The sequence below is a fragment of the Salvelinus fontinalis genome, chromosome 18 (genome assembly GCF_029448725.1).
Source record: "Salvelinus fontinalis isolate EN_2023a chromosome 18, ASM2944872v1, whole genome shotgun sequence".
Lineage (NCBI taxonomy): Eukaryota > Metazoa > Chordata > Actinopteri > Salmoniformes > Salmonidae > Salvelinus > Salvelinus fontinalis.
The window spans coordinates 4,446,205-4,466,469 of NC_074682.1; the positions used below are offsets into that span (position 1 = coordinate 4,446,205).

The 20,265-nt window shown below is 44.7% G+C and overlaps 1 protein-coding gene across 3 annotated transcripts in view; it reads left to right on the forward strand.

Annotated features, from left to right (window-relative positions):
* Positions 1–20,265, forward strand: part of LOC129814829 (mitogen-activated protein kinase kinase kinase 12-like) — a 79,033-nt gene that overhangs the window by 3,524 nt on the left and 55,244 nt on the right. For all 3 annotated transcript variants that reach the window (XM_055867892.1, XM_055867891.1, XM_055867893.1), the window contains 4 exons: positions 4,108–4,696; positions 13,997–14,180; positions 14,679–14,870; positions 15,151–15,309. In XM_055867892.1, coding sequence (XP_055723867.1) covers positions 4,192–4,696; positions 13,997–14,180; positions 14,679–14,870; positions 15,151–15,309 — 1,040 coding nt within the window. In that variant the 5' untranslated portion in view covers positions 4,108–4,191. The remainder of the gene's footprint in view (positions 1–4,107; positions 4,697–13,996; positions 14,181–14,678; positions 14,871–15,150; positions 15,310–20,265) is intronic.

Genomic DNA, 20,265 nt, shown 5'->3' on the forward strand with positions numbered 1-20,265 from the left:
TCGTTTAAAGGCTGTGTAAAGTTCATTTGTTTCAATGTATCGGTAGGCACCTGCGGCTTATAGACACGTGCGGCTTATTTATGTACAAAAAAAATAAATAAATGTAAATTCAGTGGGTGCGGCTTATATTCAGGTGCGCTTAATAGTCCAGCAATTACGGTAGGTGCCGATGTGTGGTCTCCCAAACCTGCTCACTCCGTCGAAACCACTAGTCGATGGCAGGCACAGTTCCAGGCTCTGTCTCCCATGGGAACACGGGGTGTTGGTATCCCCACACTGAAAAGGAGTGAGAAATGCACCAGCGTGTTCTGTGCGTATTCGTCCCAGGCTAGATAGCAACTCCACTCGTGTGGTTGGTGGGTGCAGTGTTGGCAAAGGTACTTCCCTATTTCCTGATTCAGGCGTTTGGTCTACCCGTTGGTTTGGGAAGGTATCCGGAGGATAGGCCGACCCCCAGTCGGTCGCAGAAGGCTGGGGTCTCCGATTAGAAACAATGCCTTCCGGGATCCCATACAGACGGAACACCTGTTGGAACATGCACTCGGCCATTTCCATGGCATTAGATAGATGCAGAAGGGGGATGAGTCAGCACATATTGGAGAACCGGTCCACTACAACTAAAATAGTAGTGAAGCCCGACGAGTCTGGCAGATCAGTGAGGAAATCCATGGCAATGTGGGACCATGGTCTGTGTGGTGTAGGTAAATGCTTGAGTTTACCGGTAGGTAGTTGGTCAGGGCTCTTTGCCCTTGCACAGACGGGACAGGAAAGAAAGTAATCTATGTACGTCTGCTGTTAGGGATGACCACCAGAGCTTGCGTCTCAGGAGCTCTGTGGTCCGGGTTATCCCGGGATGGCCAGAACTCAGTGAGGTATGGCACCACTGCATTAGTTGGGGTCTGACGGAGGCCAGAACGTAGGTCTTGCCTGCAGGGGTGTCGGGAGGTGCTGGGTCGGAGCATAGGGCCTCTTGGACAGCTGATTGGATTTTCCACTGTATGGGTCCCATGACACAAGATGGAGGCAGGATGGGCTCAGGAGCTGGGCTAGAGGAAGGGGAATCAAATAGACGGGATAAGGAATCAGCCTTCAAATTTTTCTTGAGCCTCTTAGCACAATTACGGTGGTCAGTAAGGACCAGGAAAGGGTGATGAGTTCCCTCTATCCAGTGGCGCCACTCTTCGATAGCCAGCTTAATGTCGAGGAGCTCTCGGTTCCCGACATCATAGTTCCTCTCAGCGGGTGACAGTTTCTTGGAAAAGAAGAAGGTGCACGGTTGTAATTTGCGAGGTGTACCCGCTGAGAGAGAACCGTTCCTACGCCGACCTCGGATGCATCAACCTCCAGAACAAAAGGAAGAGTAGGATCTGGCTGCCTAAGGATGGGTGCAGAGGTGAAGCTGTAAGGGCGGTGTCGGTCCATTGGAGGGCACAGGTTTTTTGACTGGTGAGAGCTGAGAGAAGCGGTTGTGCTGGTGCAGTTTTGGATGAACCGGTGGTAGTAAACTCAGCAATAAAAGAAACGTCACTGTCAACTGCGTTTATTTTCAGCAAACTTAACTTGTGTAAATATTTGTATGAACATAACAAGTTTTAACAACTGAGACATAAACTGAACAAGTTCCACAGATATGTGACTAACAGAAATTGAATAATGTGTCCCTGAACAAAGGAGGGGGGGGGTCAAAATCAAAAGTAACAGTCAGGTGAGGCCACCAGCTGCATTAAGTACATTTGTGGCCTGCTGGAGGTCATTTTGCAGGGCTCTGGCAGTGCACCTCCTTGCACAAAGGCGGAGGTAGCGGTCCTGCTGCTGGGTTGTTGCCCTCCTACGGTCTCCTCCACGTCTCCTGATGTACTGGCCTGTCTCCTGGTAGCGCCTCCATGCTCTGGACACTACGCTGACAGACACAGCAAACCTTTTTGCCACAGCTCGCATTGATGTGCCATCCTGGATGAACTGCACTACCTGAGCCACTTGTGTGGGTTGTAGACTCCGTCTCATGCTACCACTAGAGTGAAAGCACCGCCAGCATTCAAAAGTGACCAAAACATCAGCCAGGAAGCATAGGAACTGAGAAGTGGTCTGTGGTCACCACTTGCAGAACCATTCCTTTTTTGGGGGTGTCTTACTAATTGCCTATAATTTCCACCTTTTGTCTATTCCATTTGCACAACAGCATGTGAAATTTATTGTCAATCAGTGTTGCTTCCTAAGTGGACAGTTTGATTTCACAGAAGTGTGATTGACTTGGAGTTACATTGTGTTGTTTAAGTGTTCCCTTTATTTTTTTGAGCAGTGTATATTTTATATTTGAGATTCTTCAAAGTAGCCACCCTTTGCCTTGATGACATCTTTGCACACTTGTTAAACGTTAATTTGTGGAATTTCTTTCCTTCTTAATGCGTTTGAGTAAATCAGTTGTGCTATGACAAGGTAGGGGTGGTATACAGAAGATAGCCCTATTTGGCAAAAGACCAAGTCCATATTATTAGCATTCAGGCCAAAGAGTACAATCTTGGTTTCATTAGACCAGAGAATCTTGTTTCTCATGGTCTGAGAGTCTTTAGGTGCCTTTTGGCAAACTCCAAGCGGGCTGTCATGTGCCTTTTACTGAGGAGTGTTTTCCGGCTGGCCACTCTACCATTAGGTCCTGATTAGTGGAGTGCTGGAGGGATGGTTTTCCTTCTGGAGGGTTCTCCCATCTCCAGAGATGATCTCTGGAGCTCTGTCAGAGTGACCATCGGGTTCTTGGTCACCTCTCTGACTAAGGCCCTTCTCCCTTGATTGCTCAGTTTTGCCAGGCGACCAGGTTCTAGGAAGAGTGTCAGTGTTCCAAACTTCTTCCATTTAAGAATGATGGGGGCCAGTGTGTTCTTGGGGACCTACAATGCTGTTTTCACTTAGTCATTATGGGGTATTGTGTGTAGAGCAATGAGGAAAATGAACAATGCTGTAACATAACAAAATGTGGAAAAAGTCAAGGGGTCTGAATACTTTCCCGAATGCACTATGTTTATCTTTTTCAAATATATTTTCCTCTTGCCCTACCACCACTCCCCTAATTCGAGTAAACTAATGGACAACACTTAAGCATTTCCTTGTTTGTTTAAGGCTCTATACAGCTCGTTGAGTGCGGTCTTAGTGCCAGCATCGGTTTGTGGTGGTAAATAGACAGCTACGAATTTATTTAATGAAAACTCTTGGTAAATAGTATGGTCCACAGCTTATCGTGAGGTATTCTAACTCAGGGGAACAGAACCTCGAGAGTTCCTTAATATCAATATCCTCCTGGAATTATCGGTGCAAATCATTTTGTGATGAGAGGTGTGTTGTATTACTAGGCCTAGTTATCATAACTTTGCCTTGATATCCATATTGGCTATCATTATTTTGTAGAACAGCTAATTTACCAAGTTGAATGTTGTTATACGAATATGTCATTGCAGTATTGTCCTTATACTCTATCATCATTAGTAATAAAAATAGCCTAGAAGTCAGAGAGGAAAATCTATTCATATTCTCCGGGATATGTTGTGGGGGATGTCTGTCCTTGGGGACCTGACAAGCTTTGTAGAGCAGCCACTCACTCTTTTCTGTCATTACTAACAGCAACACAAGAACTGCTATCATATTAAATAGCACTGATCTATTAACAAACGTTGCACTGATCTCCCAGAGATGGAGTAGGAGGATATGAGAGAAAACAGGACTGTGCACAACACTTAGACAAGGGAAATTCCCTCCAATTTGATTTGCAGTATGTTAGCCTACACACTGTTTGTATTTGAACAATGACTGAATACTCTTCTAAGAATATAAAATATGAGAAGACACGCATCATGTTTATTCTTTGGTTAGTGGTGACTAGCCCGTATATGACTAGCCTCTGTTATGAGTATCATCATAGGGTCTACTCCTCATTGAAGGCAAGTCATATCAGGATAAAAGGTTGACATGGTAACCTCAAAATCCTGATGCAGACTCTGACTTCAGTGTCCCCGTTACAAGTATACAGTGTAATACATATGTCGTTCCAAGGTTGCTATTGATAGAAGGCGAAACTGTAGTTATCTAGAATGATGACTGTCCTTTCTCCTCCTACAGGCCAACCTTTCTCTCTGGCCCTGACCACCAGTCAGCCAGACACAAGTCCCGGGGCTCTTAAGGTTCCCATGACCACAGCTCCCCATGGCCTGCATCACCGAGACCCGCGCCCCATCCCCCTCCCTCTCAGAGTTCAACACCTCCCTCTCAGAACACACCCCTCCCTTCCGGAACCGGCTGGACGAGTCCCCCGCCTGCACCCCTGAGATGGATCTGACCCCCACCCAGTGTGTCCTGCGGAACGTACTATCCATCGATACCGGGGGTGCTCCGGAGCCTGAGGGTGGGGGAGGTGGAGGAGGCAGCCATAATGAAGAACACACCTGTGAGGGACACAGCCCCACGCCGAGCGAAGAACAGCAGGAGCACTTTGCCAACAGCGTGCTGAAGCTCCATGAGAATGGGGAAGGAGGGGGGAGGGGGGAGGGCCAGGATGCGGAGGAAGGTGCGATCCAGAGCAAGGCTGATGATGTGAGACTGCTGTCGGGAGGAAGTGGAGGGTTTCTGGAGGGACTGTTTGGGTGTCTGAAGCCAGTCTGGACCATGATCGGCAAGGCCTACTCCACCGAACACAAACACAACCTGGAAGGTAAGAAGAGAGATAGGGATTGTGTTTAGAGTCAGGAACTTCTCCTGACAGCATGACCTGACCAGGAAACAATGCACACTATTGTGTGTGATCACAATTTGAACAGATTCAATGATAGCTTTTTGGTATGCCTTTACAGAAAAATAAATATATTTAAGTATGGATGAAAGCGTTGAAACACCACATAACCAAAAGTATGTGGACACCTGCTTGTCAAACATCTCATTCTAAAATCATGGGCATTATAATGGAGTTGGTTCCCCCTTTGCTGCTATAACAGCCTCCACTCTTCTGGAAAGGCTTTCCACTAGATGTTGGAACATTGCTGCAGGGACTTGCTTCCTTTCAGCCACAAGAGCATTAGTGAGGTCGGTCACCGATTTTGGACGATTAGGCCTGGCTCGCAGTCGGCGTTCCAATTCATCCCAAAGGTGTTCGATAGGGTTGAGGTCAGGGATTTGTGCAGACCAGTCATGTTCTTCCACACCGATCTCGACAAACCGTTTCTTTATGGACCTCACTTTGTGCACAGGGGCATTGTCATGCTGATGTAGGAAAGGGCCTTCCCCAAACTGTTGTCACAAAGTTAGAAGCACAGAATCGTCTAGAATGTCATTGTATGCTGTAGCGTTAAGATTTCCCTTCACTTGAACTATGGGGCCCAGCCCGAACTATGAAAAACATCCCCAGACCATTTATTCCTACTCCACCAAACTTTACAGTTGGCACTTTGCATTGGGGAAGGTAGCATTCTCCTGGCATCTGCCAAACCCAGATTTGTCCAGAGAACACATTTCCACTGCTCCAGAGTCCAATGGCGGTGAGCTTTACATCACTCCTGGCGAAGCTTGGCATTGCGCATGGTGATCTTAGGCTTGTGTACAGCTCCTCGGCCATGGAAACCCATTTCATGAAGCTCCCAATGAACAGTTCTTGTGCTGACGTTGCTTCAAAAGGCAGCAGGTGTTGTAGTAAGTGCTGCAACCAAGGATAGGGAATGTTTAGGCGGTCCTGTTCTGTGAGCTTGTGTGGCCTACCACTTTGCGGATAAGCCATTGTTGCCCATAGACGCTTCCACTTCACAATAACAGCACTTACATATGACCAGGGCAGCTCTAGCAGGGCAGAAATTTGACGAACTGACCTGTTGTAAAAGAGGCATCCCATGACGGTGCCACGTTGAAAGTCACTGAGCGCTTCAGTAAGGCCATTCTACTGTCAATGTTTGTCTATGGAGATTGCATGGCTGTATGCTGGATTTTATACACATGTCAACAACTGGTGTGGCTAAAATAGCCGAATCCACTATTTGACGGGGTGTCCACATACTTTTGTAAATACAGTTGAAGTCAGAATTTTACATACACTTAGGTTGGAGTCATTAAAACTCGTTTTTCAACCACTACACAAATTTCTTGTTAACAACCTATAGTTTTGGCAAGTTGGTTAGGACATTTACTTTGTGCATGACACAAGTAATTTTTTCAAAAATTGTTACCAGATAGATTATTTCACTTATAATTCACTGTATCACAATTCCAGTGGGTCAGAAGTTTACATACACTAAGTTGTCTGTGCCTTCAAACAGCTTGGAAAATTCCAGAAAAATATGTCATGGCTTTAGAAGCTTTTGATAGGCTAATTGACATCATTTTAGTCAATTGGCGGTGTACCTGTGGATGTATTTCAAGGCCAACCTTCAAATGCAGTGCCTCTTTGCTTGATATCATGGGAAAATCCAAAGAAATCAGCCAAGACCTCAGAAAAAAAATTGTAGACCTCCACAGGTCTGGTTCATCCTTGGGAGCAATTTCCAAATGCCTGAAGATACGACATTCATCTGTGCAAACAATTGTACGCAAGTATAAACACCATGGGACCACGCAGCCATCATAACTCAATTTAATGGGCTCATGTCTGTTAAATTGTCTGTCTGTAATGGTGTGCCCCAAGGCTCTGTACTTGGTCCTCTCTTATTCACTATTTATATAAATAATTTATTCAAAAATGTCCAAAATGCGCAACTTCATTTTTATGCTGATGATACTGTTATTTACTGTTGTGCCTCGTCTCTTACAAAAGCTTTCCAGAACATGCAGACTGCTTTTAATACAGTTCAACATACCTTGTTTCAATTGAAGCGTATCCTCAATACTGACTAAACTAATGTTTTCTAAATCAAGAAATAGACCTCTGAACCTTTCACCTATTATTACCTGTCAGGGCAATGAGATTGAGACTGTAACCTCATATAAATATCTTGGAATTTTTATTGATGACGGCTTCTTTTTTAAATTGCATATTCAACAATTTACAAAAAAATTGAAGCTGAAATTGGGATTTTATTTTAGGAATAAGGCCTGTTTTTCCTTTGAAGCCAGAAGGACGATAGTATCAGACTATGGGGATATTTTATATATGAATGCTTCCGCTCAGTGTTTGAAATCAATTGACACCCTTCACCATGGCGCTTTGAGATTTATTTTAAACTGCAAAACCCTTACGCACCACTGCACTTTGTATACCAGGGTTGGCTGGCCTTCTCAAGTCACTCGTAGGCTCAGTCACTGGTATACTTTTATTTACAAAGCCATTTTGGGTTTACTACCTTTTTATTTGGGCATTTTTATTGCTCAGAAATGTGGTGGGTACTCTCTTCGTTCACTGGACTTTATCCTGCTAACTGTTCCAAATGTCCAAACTTAATTTGGTTAAAGGGCTTTTATGTACTCTGCGCCATCGTCTTGGAACGCTTTACAAAATACTTTTAAACTGGAAGAACTTGTCCCGATTGGTATTTTTAAATCACTGATGAATGATCTTGAAACTGATTCCCTGACCTGTCAATGTTTTTAATTTGCTGTTTTATGATTTTGTTATTTATGTTATGTAGTTTTTCTAGTTGTTTGTCTTTAATTTTGTAATGACTTGGTGCTGCCTATCTTGGCCAGGACGCTCTTGAAAAATATATTTCAAATCTCAATGAGCCCTTCCTGGTAAAAAAATAAATACAATTAAATAACGCTCTGGAAGGGGAAGTGTTCTGTCTCCTAGAGATGAATGTACTTTGGTGCAAAAAGTGCAACTCAATCCCAGAACAGCAGCAAAGGACCTTGTGAAGATGCTGGAGGAAACGGGTACAAAAGTATCTATATCCACAGTAAAATGAGAACACCATCCCAACCGTGAAGCTCGGGGGTGGCAGCATCATGTTGTGGGGGTGCTATGCTGCAGGAGGGACTGGTGCACTTCACAAAATAGATGGCATCATGAGAAAGAGAAAGTATGTGAATATGTTGAAGCAACATCTCAAGATATCAGTCAGGAAGTTAAAGCTTGGTTGCAAATGGGTCTTCTAAATGGACAATGACCCCAAGCATTCTTAGAAAGTTGTGGCAAAGTGACTTTTAAGGGCAACAAAGTAAAGGTATTGGAGTGTCCATCAAAAAGCCCTGACCTCAATCCCATAGATTTTTTTGGGGCAGAACTGAAAAAGCGTGTGCGAGCAAGGAGGCCTACAAACCTGACTCAGTTACACCAGCTCTGTCAGGAGGAATGGCCCAAAATTCCCCTAGCTTATTGTGGGAAGCTTGTGGAAGGCTACCCGAAACGTTTGACCCAAGTTAAACAATTTAAAGGCAATGCTACCAAATACTAATTGAGTGTATGTAAACTTCTGACCCACTGGGAATGTGATGAAAGAAATAAAAGCTGAAATAAATCATTCTCTTCTATTTTTCTGACATTTCACATTCTTAAAATAAAGTAGTGATCCTAAGACCTAAGGAATTTTTACAAGGATTAAATTTCAGGAATTGTGAAAAACTGAGTTTAAATGTATTTGGCTAAGGTGTATTTAAACTTCCGACCAACTGTATAGCGTATGTTAATGAGATGATTAGGCCTACATGTGATTATGTATAATTATATCAACCAGTCGGTGGTAAAATTACTCAAATTAAAACACACCAGCATATTGTAAGCAAACCCACTCTGACTGGAGAGAGAAGGAGAAAGAGAAAGAGAGAGAGAGGAGAGAGAGATGGAATAAAACATGTGCACCTCTTTGCCAGATTGTGTGTGTGTGTGTGTGTGCACGCCTGTGTGTGTGTGTGAGATAGTGTTTGCTGTGGCTGTGTGTGTTAATAGAGATGAGAGGTGCAGGGTCAGTGTGTGGTGTTGAATAATGTATGAGTTAGATTTGGTGGAGGGGTCCCAGGGGAAAGGAGGGCTATTGTAGCAACCAGGCTGCAGACATAAACAGGTCTGCCTCCCTGCCTGCGTCTCACACACACACCACCGCATGCACACACGCGCACACACACACAGACACACACATGCATACATACACACACAGTCACTGCTAGGCAGATGGATAAAGCTTGGTGGGGGAGGAACAGCCAGGTAGAGCAGAGGGATGGGGAAATTAAAAGTAAAAATGTCCTTTGACGCTTCTATGGAGTAGTCCTATGCTCTCTCAATCCCTCTCTCTCTTTCTCTCTCCCCCTCTCTCTCCCTTTATGTCGCTCTCCTTCTACACCTCTCTCTCTCCCCCTCCGCTCTTTCTCTCTCTCCCCATCTCTTGCACTCATTTAATTCATTCTTATTATTCTCGAAACATCTGGAGCTTCCACCTCTCTGCACCTTGCCTATACACTACACAATGTTCCCCTTTTGAATCCATAAAATAACAGGAAAGGAAAAGCAGATTGGACCATCATAAAGACCCTTTGTGGCAAGGCAGCTCAGGCAGGCCTGTTTTTTGATAAGATGGAACATTGTAGCGTTACCTACAGACTGTAGTAGTAATATTGGACTGCTTCCATTGGCTATCAATTCCAAAGAACTGTTGGGGATCTGCAATAACACCACAAGGCTGTAGTCTAAATTGTTCCGTTTATCTAGTTCAAAGAAGAATTCTAACAAAGCCTCATCTCCTTTATCTCAGTTTTTTCAATCAGTAGCACATATGCATTGTACTGGTTTCAGATTCAAGATTCAAATAACATACCACACACACCCCCAGTTCACCCCTAGCTAGCTTTACACATGGAGTGTGTGAATACACTTGATCCTTACCTTACACCACCCCCCCACACACACACACACAGAGTAATATTCTGGGTAATACACTTTCTACTCTAAATCCTGCTATTGTGGCAAGGCGACTGTAACAAGACTTCTGTGCTCTAGAGGGGACAGAGAGAGGGAACGGGAGAAGGGGGATGAGAGGAGGAGGAGAGGTGAAAAGTAGTGGGAGAGGGAGGAGAGGGGAAGAGGAGAGGAAGGTAGGGATTTTGGAAGGGTAGCAGAGGAGGGGGAAGAGCGAGGGAACATGAGGGGAGTGTTGAGAGGAGGGGAAGAGGGGGATTTGAGAGGCTAATGTGGAAAGATAGCAGAGGAGGGGTAGGGGGGATTCCCCAGGGATAGGGGTGATGGGGGTTGGGGAAGGGGAGTGTGCCTGGTAAGGGGAGACAGACAGAGACGGTTAACACCGGATGCAGAATTTACTGCTGTTCCCTTCCTTCACAGGGAGAATTTTCGGATACATTTATCAAATTAGCCAGGACGCCGCGAATGATTAACGATCTACCTTGATGGATTCGTTTTTTCAGAAGTCTATCAATTATTGCCATGAAGTATGATTGTTATATTCTGTTGTTGTTGTAGTTGTCTTTCGTTCACACATGGTTTGCACACCAGCTTTTGCAGAAGCAGCAGTTACTCATCCTGGTGTCCACAAGAAACACAAAACATGACAAGCAACAAAACACTGATACACTGATAGACAAGGACAGTCACCAAAATGTTAAATACAATGATCTAAAAACAATACAACAACAACAATTATGTTTGCGCGTGTGTTTGTGTGTGTCCCCTCACAGTCCCCGCCGTTCCATGAGATGTTGTTTAATCCAGTTTTAAAGGCGACTTTGTTGTTTTCTTGTGTAATTGGATATGGAAGGGAGCTCCATGCGATCATGGCTCTGTATAATACTCTGCGTTGCCGTGAATTCGTTTTGGACTTGGGGACTGTGAAGGCCCCTAGTGGCATGTCTTTTGGGGTATGTATCGGTGTCTGAGCTGAATGTTATTTGATATTCCAGACAACCTGGAATTTTTAATCACAGTAATATTTCTCATAAGAATTAGATGAGAATCAAATCAAATCAAATGTTATTAGTCACGTGCCGAATACAACAGGTGTAGGTAGACCTTACAGTGAAATGCTTACTTACAAGCCCCTAACCAAAAAAGCAGATAAAAAAATATACGGATAATAATAAGAAATAAAAGTAACAAGTAATTAAGAGCTGCAGTAAAATAACAATAGAGAGACTATATAGAAGGGGATACCGGTACAGAGTCAATGTGCGGGGGCACCAGTTAGTTGAGGTAACAAGGACATGTAGGTAGAGTTATTAAAGTTTCTATGCATAGATGATAACAACAGAGAGTAGCAGCGGTGTAAACGGGGAAGGGGGGGGCAATGCAAATAGTCTGGGTAGCCATTTGATTAGGTGTTCAGGAGTCTTATAGCTTGGGGGTAGAACCTGTTTAGAAGCCTCTTAGGCGTAGACTTAGTCCTACTGCTTGCCATGCGGTAGCAGAGAGAACAGTCTATGGCTAGGGTGGCTGGAGTCTTTGACAATTTTTAGGGCCTTCTTCTGACACCGCCTGGTATAGAGGTCCTGGATGGCAGGAAGCTTGGCCCCAGTGATGTACTGGGCCGTTCGCACTACCCTCTGTAGTGCCTTGCGGTCAGAGGCCGAGCAGTTGCCATACCAGACAGTGATGCAACCAGTCAGGATGCTCTCGATGGTGCAGCTGTAGAACATTTTGAGGATCTGAGAACCCATGCTAAATCTTTTCAGTCTCCCGAGGGGGAATATGTTTTATCATGCCCTCTTCACGACTGTCTTGGTGTGCTTGGACCATGTTAGTTTGTTGATGATGTGGACACCAAGGATCTTGAAGCTCTCAACCTGCTCCACTGCAGCCCCGTCGATGAGAATGGGGGCGTGTTCGATCCTCCTTTTCCTGTAGTCCACAATCATCTCCTTTGTCTTGATCACGTTGAGGGAGAGGTTGTTGTCCTGGCACCACACGGCCAGGTCTCTGACCTCCTCCCTATAGGCTGAATCGTCGTTGTCGGTGATCAAGCCTACCACCGTTGTGTCATCGGCAAACTTAATGATGGTGTTGGAGTCGTGCCTGGCCGTGCAGTCATGAGTGAACAGGGAGTACAGGAGTGTACTACTGTGCATGCTCATAGAAGTAGTTTAGCTAGTCTGGTAGGCTCATGACACTAGGCAGCTCTCGGCTGTGCTTCCCTTTATAGTCATAATGGTTGGCATGCGCTGCCACATCCGACGAGTGTCAGAGCCGGTGTAGCACGATTCGATCTTAGTCCTGTTTGATGGTTGTCGGAGGGCATAGCGGGATTTCTTAAGCTTCCGTGTTAGAGTCTCGCTCCTTGAAAGTGGCAGCTCTAGCCTTTAACTCAGTGTGGATGTTGCCTGTAATCTATGGCTTCTGGTCGGGGTATGTACGTACGGTCACTGTGGGGACGACGTTATCGATGCACTCATTGATGAAGCCAATGACTGATATGGTGTACTCCTCAGTGCCATCGGAGGAATCCCGGAACATTCCAGTCTGTGCTAGCAAAACAGTCCTGTAGGTTAGCATCTGCTTCATCTGACCATTTTTTTATTGATCTAGTCACTGGTGCTTCCTGCTTTAATTTTTGCTTGTAAGCAGGAATCGGGAGGATAAAATAGTCACATTTTATTTTTTTTCAATAAACTTGCCAAATGGAGGGTGAGGGAGAGCTTTGTATGCATCTCTGTGTGTGGAGTAAAGGTGGTCCAGAGGTTTTTTTTTCTCTCCTCTAGTTGCACATTTAACATGCTGATATAAATTTGGTGAAACGGATTTAAGTTACCCTGCATTAAATTCCCCGGGTACTAGGAGCGCCGCCTCTGGGTGAGAGTTTTCTTGTTTGCTTATGGCGGAATACAGCTCATTCCTCTGACTGTGGTGGTATGTAAATTGCTACGAAAAATACAGATAAACTCTCTAAGTAGGTAGTGGGGTCTACAGTTTATCATGAGAAACTCTACCTCAGGCGAGCAATAGCTCGAGACTTCCTTAGATATCGTGCACCAGCTGTTATTTACAAAAATACAGTCTGCCGCCCCTTGTCTTACCAGACGCTGCTGTTCTATCCTGCCGCTGCAGTGTATAACCAGCTAGCTGTATGTTGATAGTGTCGTTGTTCAGCCACGACTCCGTGAAGCATAAGGTATCACAGTTTTGAATGTCCCGTTGGTAGTTTAATCTTCCACGTAGGTCATCGATTTTATTGTCCAAAGATTGCACGTTTGCTAGCAGAATGGAAGGAAGTGGAGGTTTATTCGATTGCCTAAGAATTCTCAGGGGGCAGCCGGCCCTCTGGCCCCTTTTTTCCCACCTCCTCTTCATGCAAATCACAGGGATCTGGGCCTGTTCCCGAGAAAGCAGTATATCGTTTGCGTCGGCCTCGTCAGACTCGTTAAAGGAAAAAAAGGTAGCAGTTAATCTCTCGTCAATCCTCAACCAGGAAAGACTGGCATGCATGTTGATGATGTTAGTTCTGCATGTGCAGTTAAGGGAAAGGCATTCTGCTCTGTTTTGAGCCAGCTACAGCTTTGCTAGGTCTTTCTTTGCTGCACTTGACCATATTAGCAGACAGTGTCAAAAATGCAGAAGATATTTTTATAACAAACATAGCCCTCCCCATGTTAACAACAATTTTATCAATATGACTTGACTGTGATAATTGACCATCCAATGTTATACCTAGTAGTTTAGCTTCCTCAGCTTGCTTAACGGTCACACCCTTTATGGACAACTCCAGTTGAGGTTTACAATGCTTTTTGTTTTAGATGTATTTAAGACCAGTTTATTATTAATCACCCATTCTGATACTGACCTTAACTCCTTATTTAGAATTTCAGTGAGCTCACTGGCTTTGGGTGCTGACATCCAGTGTGGATCAAATTGATAATTTAAAGGTACAGTATGTACATGTACATAATATATCAAGGAATGGTGTCCATCCTAGATGCAGTAATATTGGAAATATTGGTTTTCAGTTACTGTCATTCTGAAAGCAGTGACTCACTCACTCATAAACAGGATGTGTCTCACCCCGGCCCCTTTTTTCTGCCGTTGCTGTATCACTGACCTCTTTTTTCTCCGTCTCTCCGCGTTCTCTCCCCCTCCCTCCTATCCCCTCTCCTCTCCCCCCTCCAGAGTTGTGGGAGGTACCGTTTGAGGACATCTCAGAGCTGCAGTGGGTGGGCAGCGGGGTCCAGGGGGCTGTCTTCCTGGGGAAACTCCACGGACAGGAAGTAGCTGTGAAGAAGGTTCGAGACATCAAGGAGACAGACATCAGACACCTGAGGAAGCTCAAACACCCCAACATCATCACCTTCAAGTGAGAATACCAGCAGAAATAGCACGGGTTTTCTTGTTCATCTGCTCATGTCGTCCCCAGTTTCCTCTTTTCCTCGCCATTAGTCCTCAGATATTTCTGTTCTGATCATGTATGCCTGTGTCTGGCTTGTCCATGTTTTTGTCTTATACTGGTGACAAACCTAATTTCCCCTTAGAGAATCAATACGTTTTATTAATGAATTCCTTCCGGTAGGTACTGTAGGTTGTAAATAGTGACTATATGCTCATTTCCTCAAGCCTTCTATAATCCCACTGTTCCCTCTCTTCCCTACAAAGACGTGTATAAGTTATAAAAAATATTAAATGTTGAGTCATGCCTTTACTCACCCTCTCCCCTCTGTTTCTTCTCCTCTCCTCCCTCCAGGGGTATCTGCAACCAGGCTCCGTGCTACTGCATCATCATGGAGTACTGTGTCATGTCTTTACTCACCCCCTTTTCTCTTCTTCTCCTTCCTATTCTCCCTCTCTGCCTCTCTAGGGGTATCTGTACCCAGGCTCCGTGCTACTGTATCCTAATGGAGTACTGTGCGCAGGGCCAGCTGTATGAGGTGCTAAGGGCGGGCAGGAAAATCACCCCCTCCCTACTCATCGACTGGGCCATGGGCATCGCTGGGGGCATGAACTACCTTCACCTCCACAAGATCATCCACAGGGACCTCAAGTCACCCAAGTAAGTTCTACCTACATTGATAACTATATTTTAGCTTCATATACAGAGCCAACACCTCTGTTGTGTTCATTGTCATGCAAACAAATGGTCATACACAAAGTAAATATCAATTTATACGACTTACTTCCCTTGAGGGTGTTTTAGTGTTAGTGTATCACGGTACCAGACCTCAAAACCATATTCTCGTTAAGGTCATTTGAATAGTTCTAGGCCAGGGAAACCTAGAATGGCTGTAGCTGTGGCTACTGTACACTTTCCTGACTGTGCCTGTTCCCTCCAGCATGTTGATTACGTACGACGACGCAGTGAAGATCTCAGACTTTGGCACATCTAAGGAAATGAGTGATAAGAGCACCAAGATGTCGTTCGCCGGTACGGTGGCCTGGATGGCCCCGGAGGTCATCAGGAACGAACCCGTCTCAGAGAAGGTTGACATCTGGTAAGAGTAATCTCTGTGTCTCTCTGTGTGTCTCTGTGTGTCTCTGTGTGTCTCTCTCTCCCAAGGCACACTTGGCACACACTGGTTTAATCAATGTTTGTGCCACGTAATTTCAATGAAATGACGTTAAACCAACATTGAAATAGACGTTGAATTGACATCTGTGCCCAGTGGGGTGTATCTTGTCCCCACGCAAAGTGAGGAAGATGGTTCTGGAGGCAAAGAAAAGTACAAAGCCACAGTTGGAGAAATAGAGAGCTCACAGAGTCTCTTAATTTACAATGAGACGCCACCCCAGTGCCAACAGGCTCTTTGGAAGCGTTGCTAGAAAAAGCCGTTATTGACAGTAACCAAGAAATGGATTGGATTGGAACCAGATGCTATGGTCTTCGGCCACGCACACCAGCGGTGGGTTTGGCGTCAAAAGCAAGATGCATATGCAGAAAATAACCTCATACTTAGTGTCAAATATGGTGGTGGATGTTTGATGTTATGGGGCTGTTTTGCTTCCACTGGTCCCGGAGTCAACATCATCATGAGCGCTACCAAGTACCAGGACATTTATGCCAGGATTGTTGTCACGTTGAAAGGTGAACCTTCACCCCAGTCTGAGATCCTGAGTGCTCTGGAGCAGGTTTTCATCAAGGATCTCTCTGTATGTTGCTCAGTTCATCTTCCCCTCGAGCCTGACTAGTCTCCCAGTCCCTGCCGCTGAAAGAAATCCCCACAGCATGATGCTGCCACCACCATGCGTCACCGTAGGGATGGTGCCAGGTTTCCTCCAGATGTGACTTGGCATTCAGGCCAAAGAGTTCAATCTTGGTTTCATCAGACCAGAGAATCTTGTTTCTCATGGTCTGAGAGTCTTTAGGTGCCTTTTGGCAAACTCCAAGCGGGCTGTCATGTGCCTTTTACTGATGAGTGTCTTCCATCTGGCAACGCTACCATAAAGGCCTGATTGTTGGAGTGCTGCAGAAATGGTTGTCCTTCTGGAAGGTTCTCCCATCCCCATGAGGAACTCTGGAGCTCTGTCAGAGTGACCATCGGGTTCTTGGTCACCTCCCTGACCAAGGCTCTTCTCCCCTGATTGCTCAGTTTGGCCAGGCGGCCAGCTCTAGGAAGATTCCAAACTTCTTCCATTTAAGAATGATGGAGGCCACTGTGTTCTTGGGGACCGTCAATGCTGCAGACATTTTTTGGTACCTTTCCCCAGATCTGTGCCTCAACACAATCCTGTCTCGGAGCTCTACGACAATTCCTTCGACTTCATGGCTTGGTTTTTTCTCTGACATGCACTGTCAACTGTGGGACTTTTAATAGACAGATGTGTGCCTTTCCAAATCATGTCCAATCAATTGAATTTACCACAGGTGGACTCCAGTCAAGTTGTAGAAACATCTCAAGGATGATCAATGGAAACAGGATGCACCTGAGCTTAATTTTGTGTTTCATAGCAAAGGGTCTGAATACTTATGTAAATAGTGTATTATTATTATTATTATTATTATTATTATTATTATTATTATATTTGTTAAATTATTTGGGCAAAAATGTCTAAACCTGTTTTCGCTTTGTCATTATGGGGTATTGTGTGTAGATTGATGAGGAAAACATTTAATTAGATACATTTTAGAATAAGGCTGTTAAGTAACAACATTTGGGAAAAGTCAAGGGGTCTGAATACTTTCCGAATGCACTGTATATGATGGTGTTATAGACAGTATGGACAGCAGTGGAGGCTGGTGACTTGAAAAATTGAGGACGATGGTAGACCCATGGTATAGGCGCGGAACGCACAAAGTGTTTCAAAAATCATCAAAGACTAATTATTTTATCCTGAAGCATTTAATAAAGACATTTACAGTACAATATTACGGGAAATGTATGAAAGGGATCACAGCAGTGATTGAATGAGGAAATGAGGCATGAGTTGAGGTGTTCAGAGGCTTGACCAGTGGAGGACAGGGTTTGACTGGGAAGACAAAAAACAATAACACACACATTTTTTTTAATTTAACCAGGTAGGCCAGTTGAGAACAAGTTCTCATTTACAACTGTGACCTGGCCAAGATAACAACACATAGTTACACATGGGATTAACAAACGTACAGAAAAATCTACACAGTGTGTGCAAATGTAGTAAGATTCGGGAGGTTAGGCAATAAACAGGCCATAGTGGCGAAATAATTACAATTTAGCATTAACACTGGAGTGATAGATGTGCAGATGATGAATGTGCAAGTAGAGATACTGGGGTGCAAAAGAGCAAAAAAATAACAATATGGGGATGAGGTAGTTGGGTGGGCTATTTACAGATGGCCTGTGTACAGGTGCAGTGATCGGTAAGCTGCTCTGACAGCTGATGCTTAAAGTTAGTGAGGGAGATATAAGTCTCCAGCTTCAGTGATTTTTGCAATTCGTTCCAGTCATTGGCAACAGAGAACTGGAAGGAAAGGTGGCCAAAGTAGGTGTTGGCTTTGGGGATGACCAGTGAAATATACCTGCTGGAGCGCATGCTTTTTACCTAGCAAAGACTTATAGATGACCTGGAGCCAGTGGGTTTGGCGACAAATATGTAGCGAGGGCCAGCCAACGAGAGCATACAGGTCGCAGTGGTGGGTAGTATATGGGCTTTGGTGACAAAACGGTTGGCACTGTGATAGACTACATCCAATTTGCTGAGTAGATTGTTGGAGGCTATTTTGTAAATGACATCGCCGAAGTCAAGGATCGGTAGGATAGTCAGTTTTACGAGGGAGCATGAGTGAAGGATGCTTTGTTGCGAAATAGGAAGCCGATTCTGGATTTCATTTTGGATTGGAGATGCTTAATGTGAGTCTGGAAGGAGAGTTTACAGTCTAACCAGACACCTAGGTATTTTTAGTTGTGCACATATTCGAAGTCAGAACCGTCCAGAGTAGTAATGCTAGTCGGGCGGGCGGGTGTGGGCAGCGATCGGTTGAAGAACAAGTATTTCGTTTTTCTAGCATTTAAGAGCAGTTGGAGGCCATGGAAGAAGTGTTGTATGTCATTGAAGCTCGTTTGGAGGTTTATTAACACAGTGTACAAAGAAGGGCCAGATGCATGCAGAATGGTGTCGTCAGTGTAGAGGTAGATCAGAGAATCACCAGCAGCAAGAGCGACATCATTGATTTATACAGAGAAAAGAGTCGGCCCGAGAATTGAACCCTGTGGCACCCCCATAGAGACTGCCAGAGGTCTGGACAACAGGCCCTCCAATTTGACACAATGAACTTTATCTAAGAAGTAGTTGGTGAACCAGGCGAGGCAGTCATTTGAGAAACCAAGGCTATTGAGTCTGCCAATAAGAATATGGTGATTGACAGAGTCGAAAGCCTTGGCCAGGTCGATGAAGACGGCTGCACAGTACTGTCTTTTATCGATGGCGGTTATGATATCGTTTAGGACTTTGGCTGAGGTGCACCCATGACCAGCTCTGAAACCAGATTGCATAGTGGAGAAGGTACGGTGGGATTCGAAATGGTCGGTGATCTGTTTGTTAACTTGGCTTTCAAAGACAGGGCAGGATGGATATAGGTCTGTAACAGTTTGGGTCTAGATTGTCTCCCCCTTTGAAGAGGGGGATGACCGCGGCAGCTTTCCAATATTTAGGGATCTCAGACGATACGAAAGAGCGGTTGAACAGGCTAGTAATAGGGGTTGCACAAATTCTGGCGGATAATTTTAGAATAAGAGGGTCCAGATTGTCTAGCCCAGCTGATTTGTTGGGGTCCAGATTTTGCAGCTCTTTCAGAACATCAGCTATCTGTATTTGGGTGAAGGAGAAGCGGGGGGGTGTGGGGCTTGGACAAGTTGCTGCGGGGGGTGCAGAGCTGTTGGCCGGGGTAGGGGTAGCAAGGTGGAAGGCATGGCCAGCCGTAGAAAAATACTTATTGAAATTCTCAATTTTTGTAGATTTATCGGTGGTGACAGTGTTTCCTAGCCTCAGTGCAGTGGGCAGCTGCGAAAAGGTGCTCTTATTCTCCATGGACTTTACAGTGTCCCAAAACTTCTTGGAATTAGTGCTACAGGATGCAAATTTCTGTTTGAAAAAGCTAGCCTTTGCTTTCCTAACTGACTGTGTAATATGGTTCCTGACTTCCCTAAAAAGTTGCATATCGCTGGGGCTATTCGATGCTAATGCAGTTAGCTACACAGATTAGACAAAAGAGCTAAGAATGAGTTAGTCCAAGCAAGGAGTAAAATCACTGATGTGTAATAATGTGATTGATTTTGTGTTTGTGATTGATTCTACATAGAGTAAGGAGAGAAAATTGAAAGGGGCACTCACAGTGCATGGAGGGGAAACCAGTGGATGAGCGGGCACATGAGACGTGGCTTCAGTTCATGTCAGGAGAGAGTTGACAATGGTAGTGGAGTGGTCATCACCTCTTAAATCAGGGAACAGGAGGGGACTTAGCTTTAAATACAAATAGCAGATACATTACATTACAGCTGCGCCATCGTCGGTTTGGACAATAAGTTTCTCCATGAAGTTAAACTCAGACATCTCAAAATTCATAAAGTCAAACACAGACTGCGCATCTCGCCCACTTGACACATCAAAGTAGCCCAAGAAACGTTCCTGAGTAAAGCCCTGATCATCCACATACCTGACGATAACTGACATCTGCACGCAGATTGGTGGCACCATAGGTCCCAGAGCAGTGGGGCAATTTTTACCCCGTGGGGCCTGGAGTTTTTCCTTAAATGTTAACCTAATTAGGAAAACTCTGGACCCTATAAGGTATGACGGTGATTAATCAGTTGTAAAAAAAGGTTTTATATGGACTATGATGGGACCAGGGGCCGGATTCACAAAACATTACTTATGAAAAAACTTAAGAAGCTGCTCAAGACAATTAATAAGAAGTTCATAAGATAGTTCGTAAATGCAATTCCTCAAAATGTTCTTCGGGAATTCGTAGTTTTCAT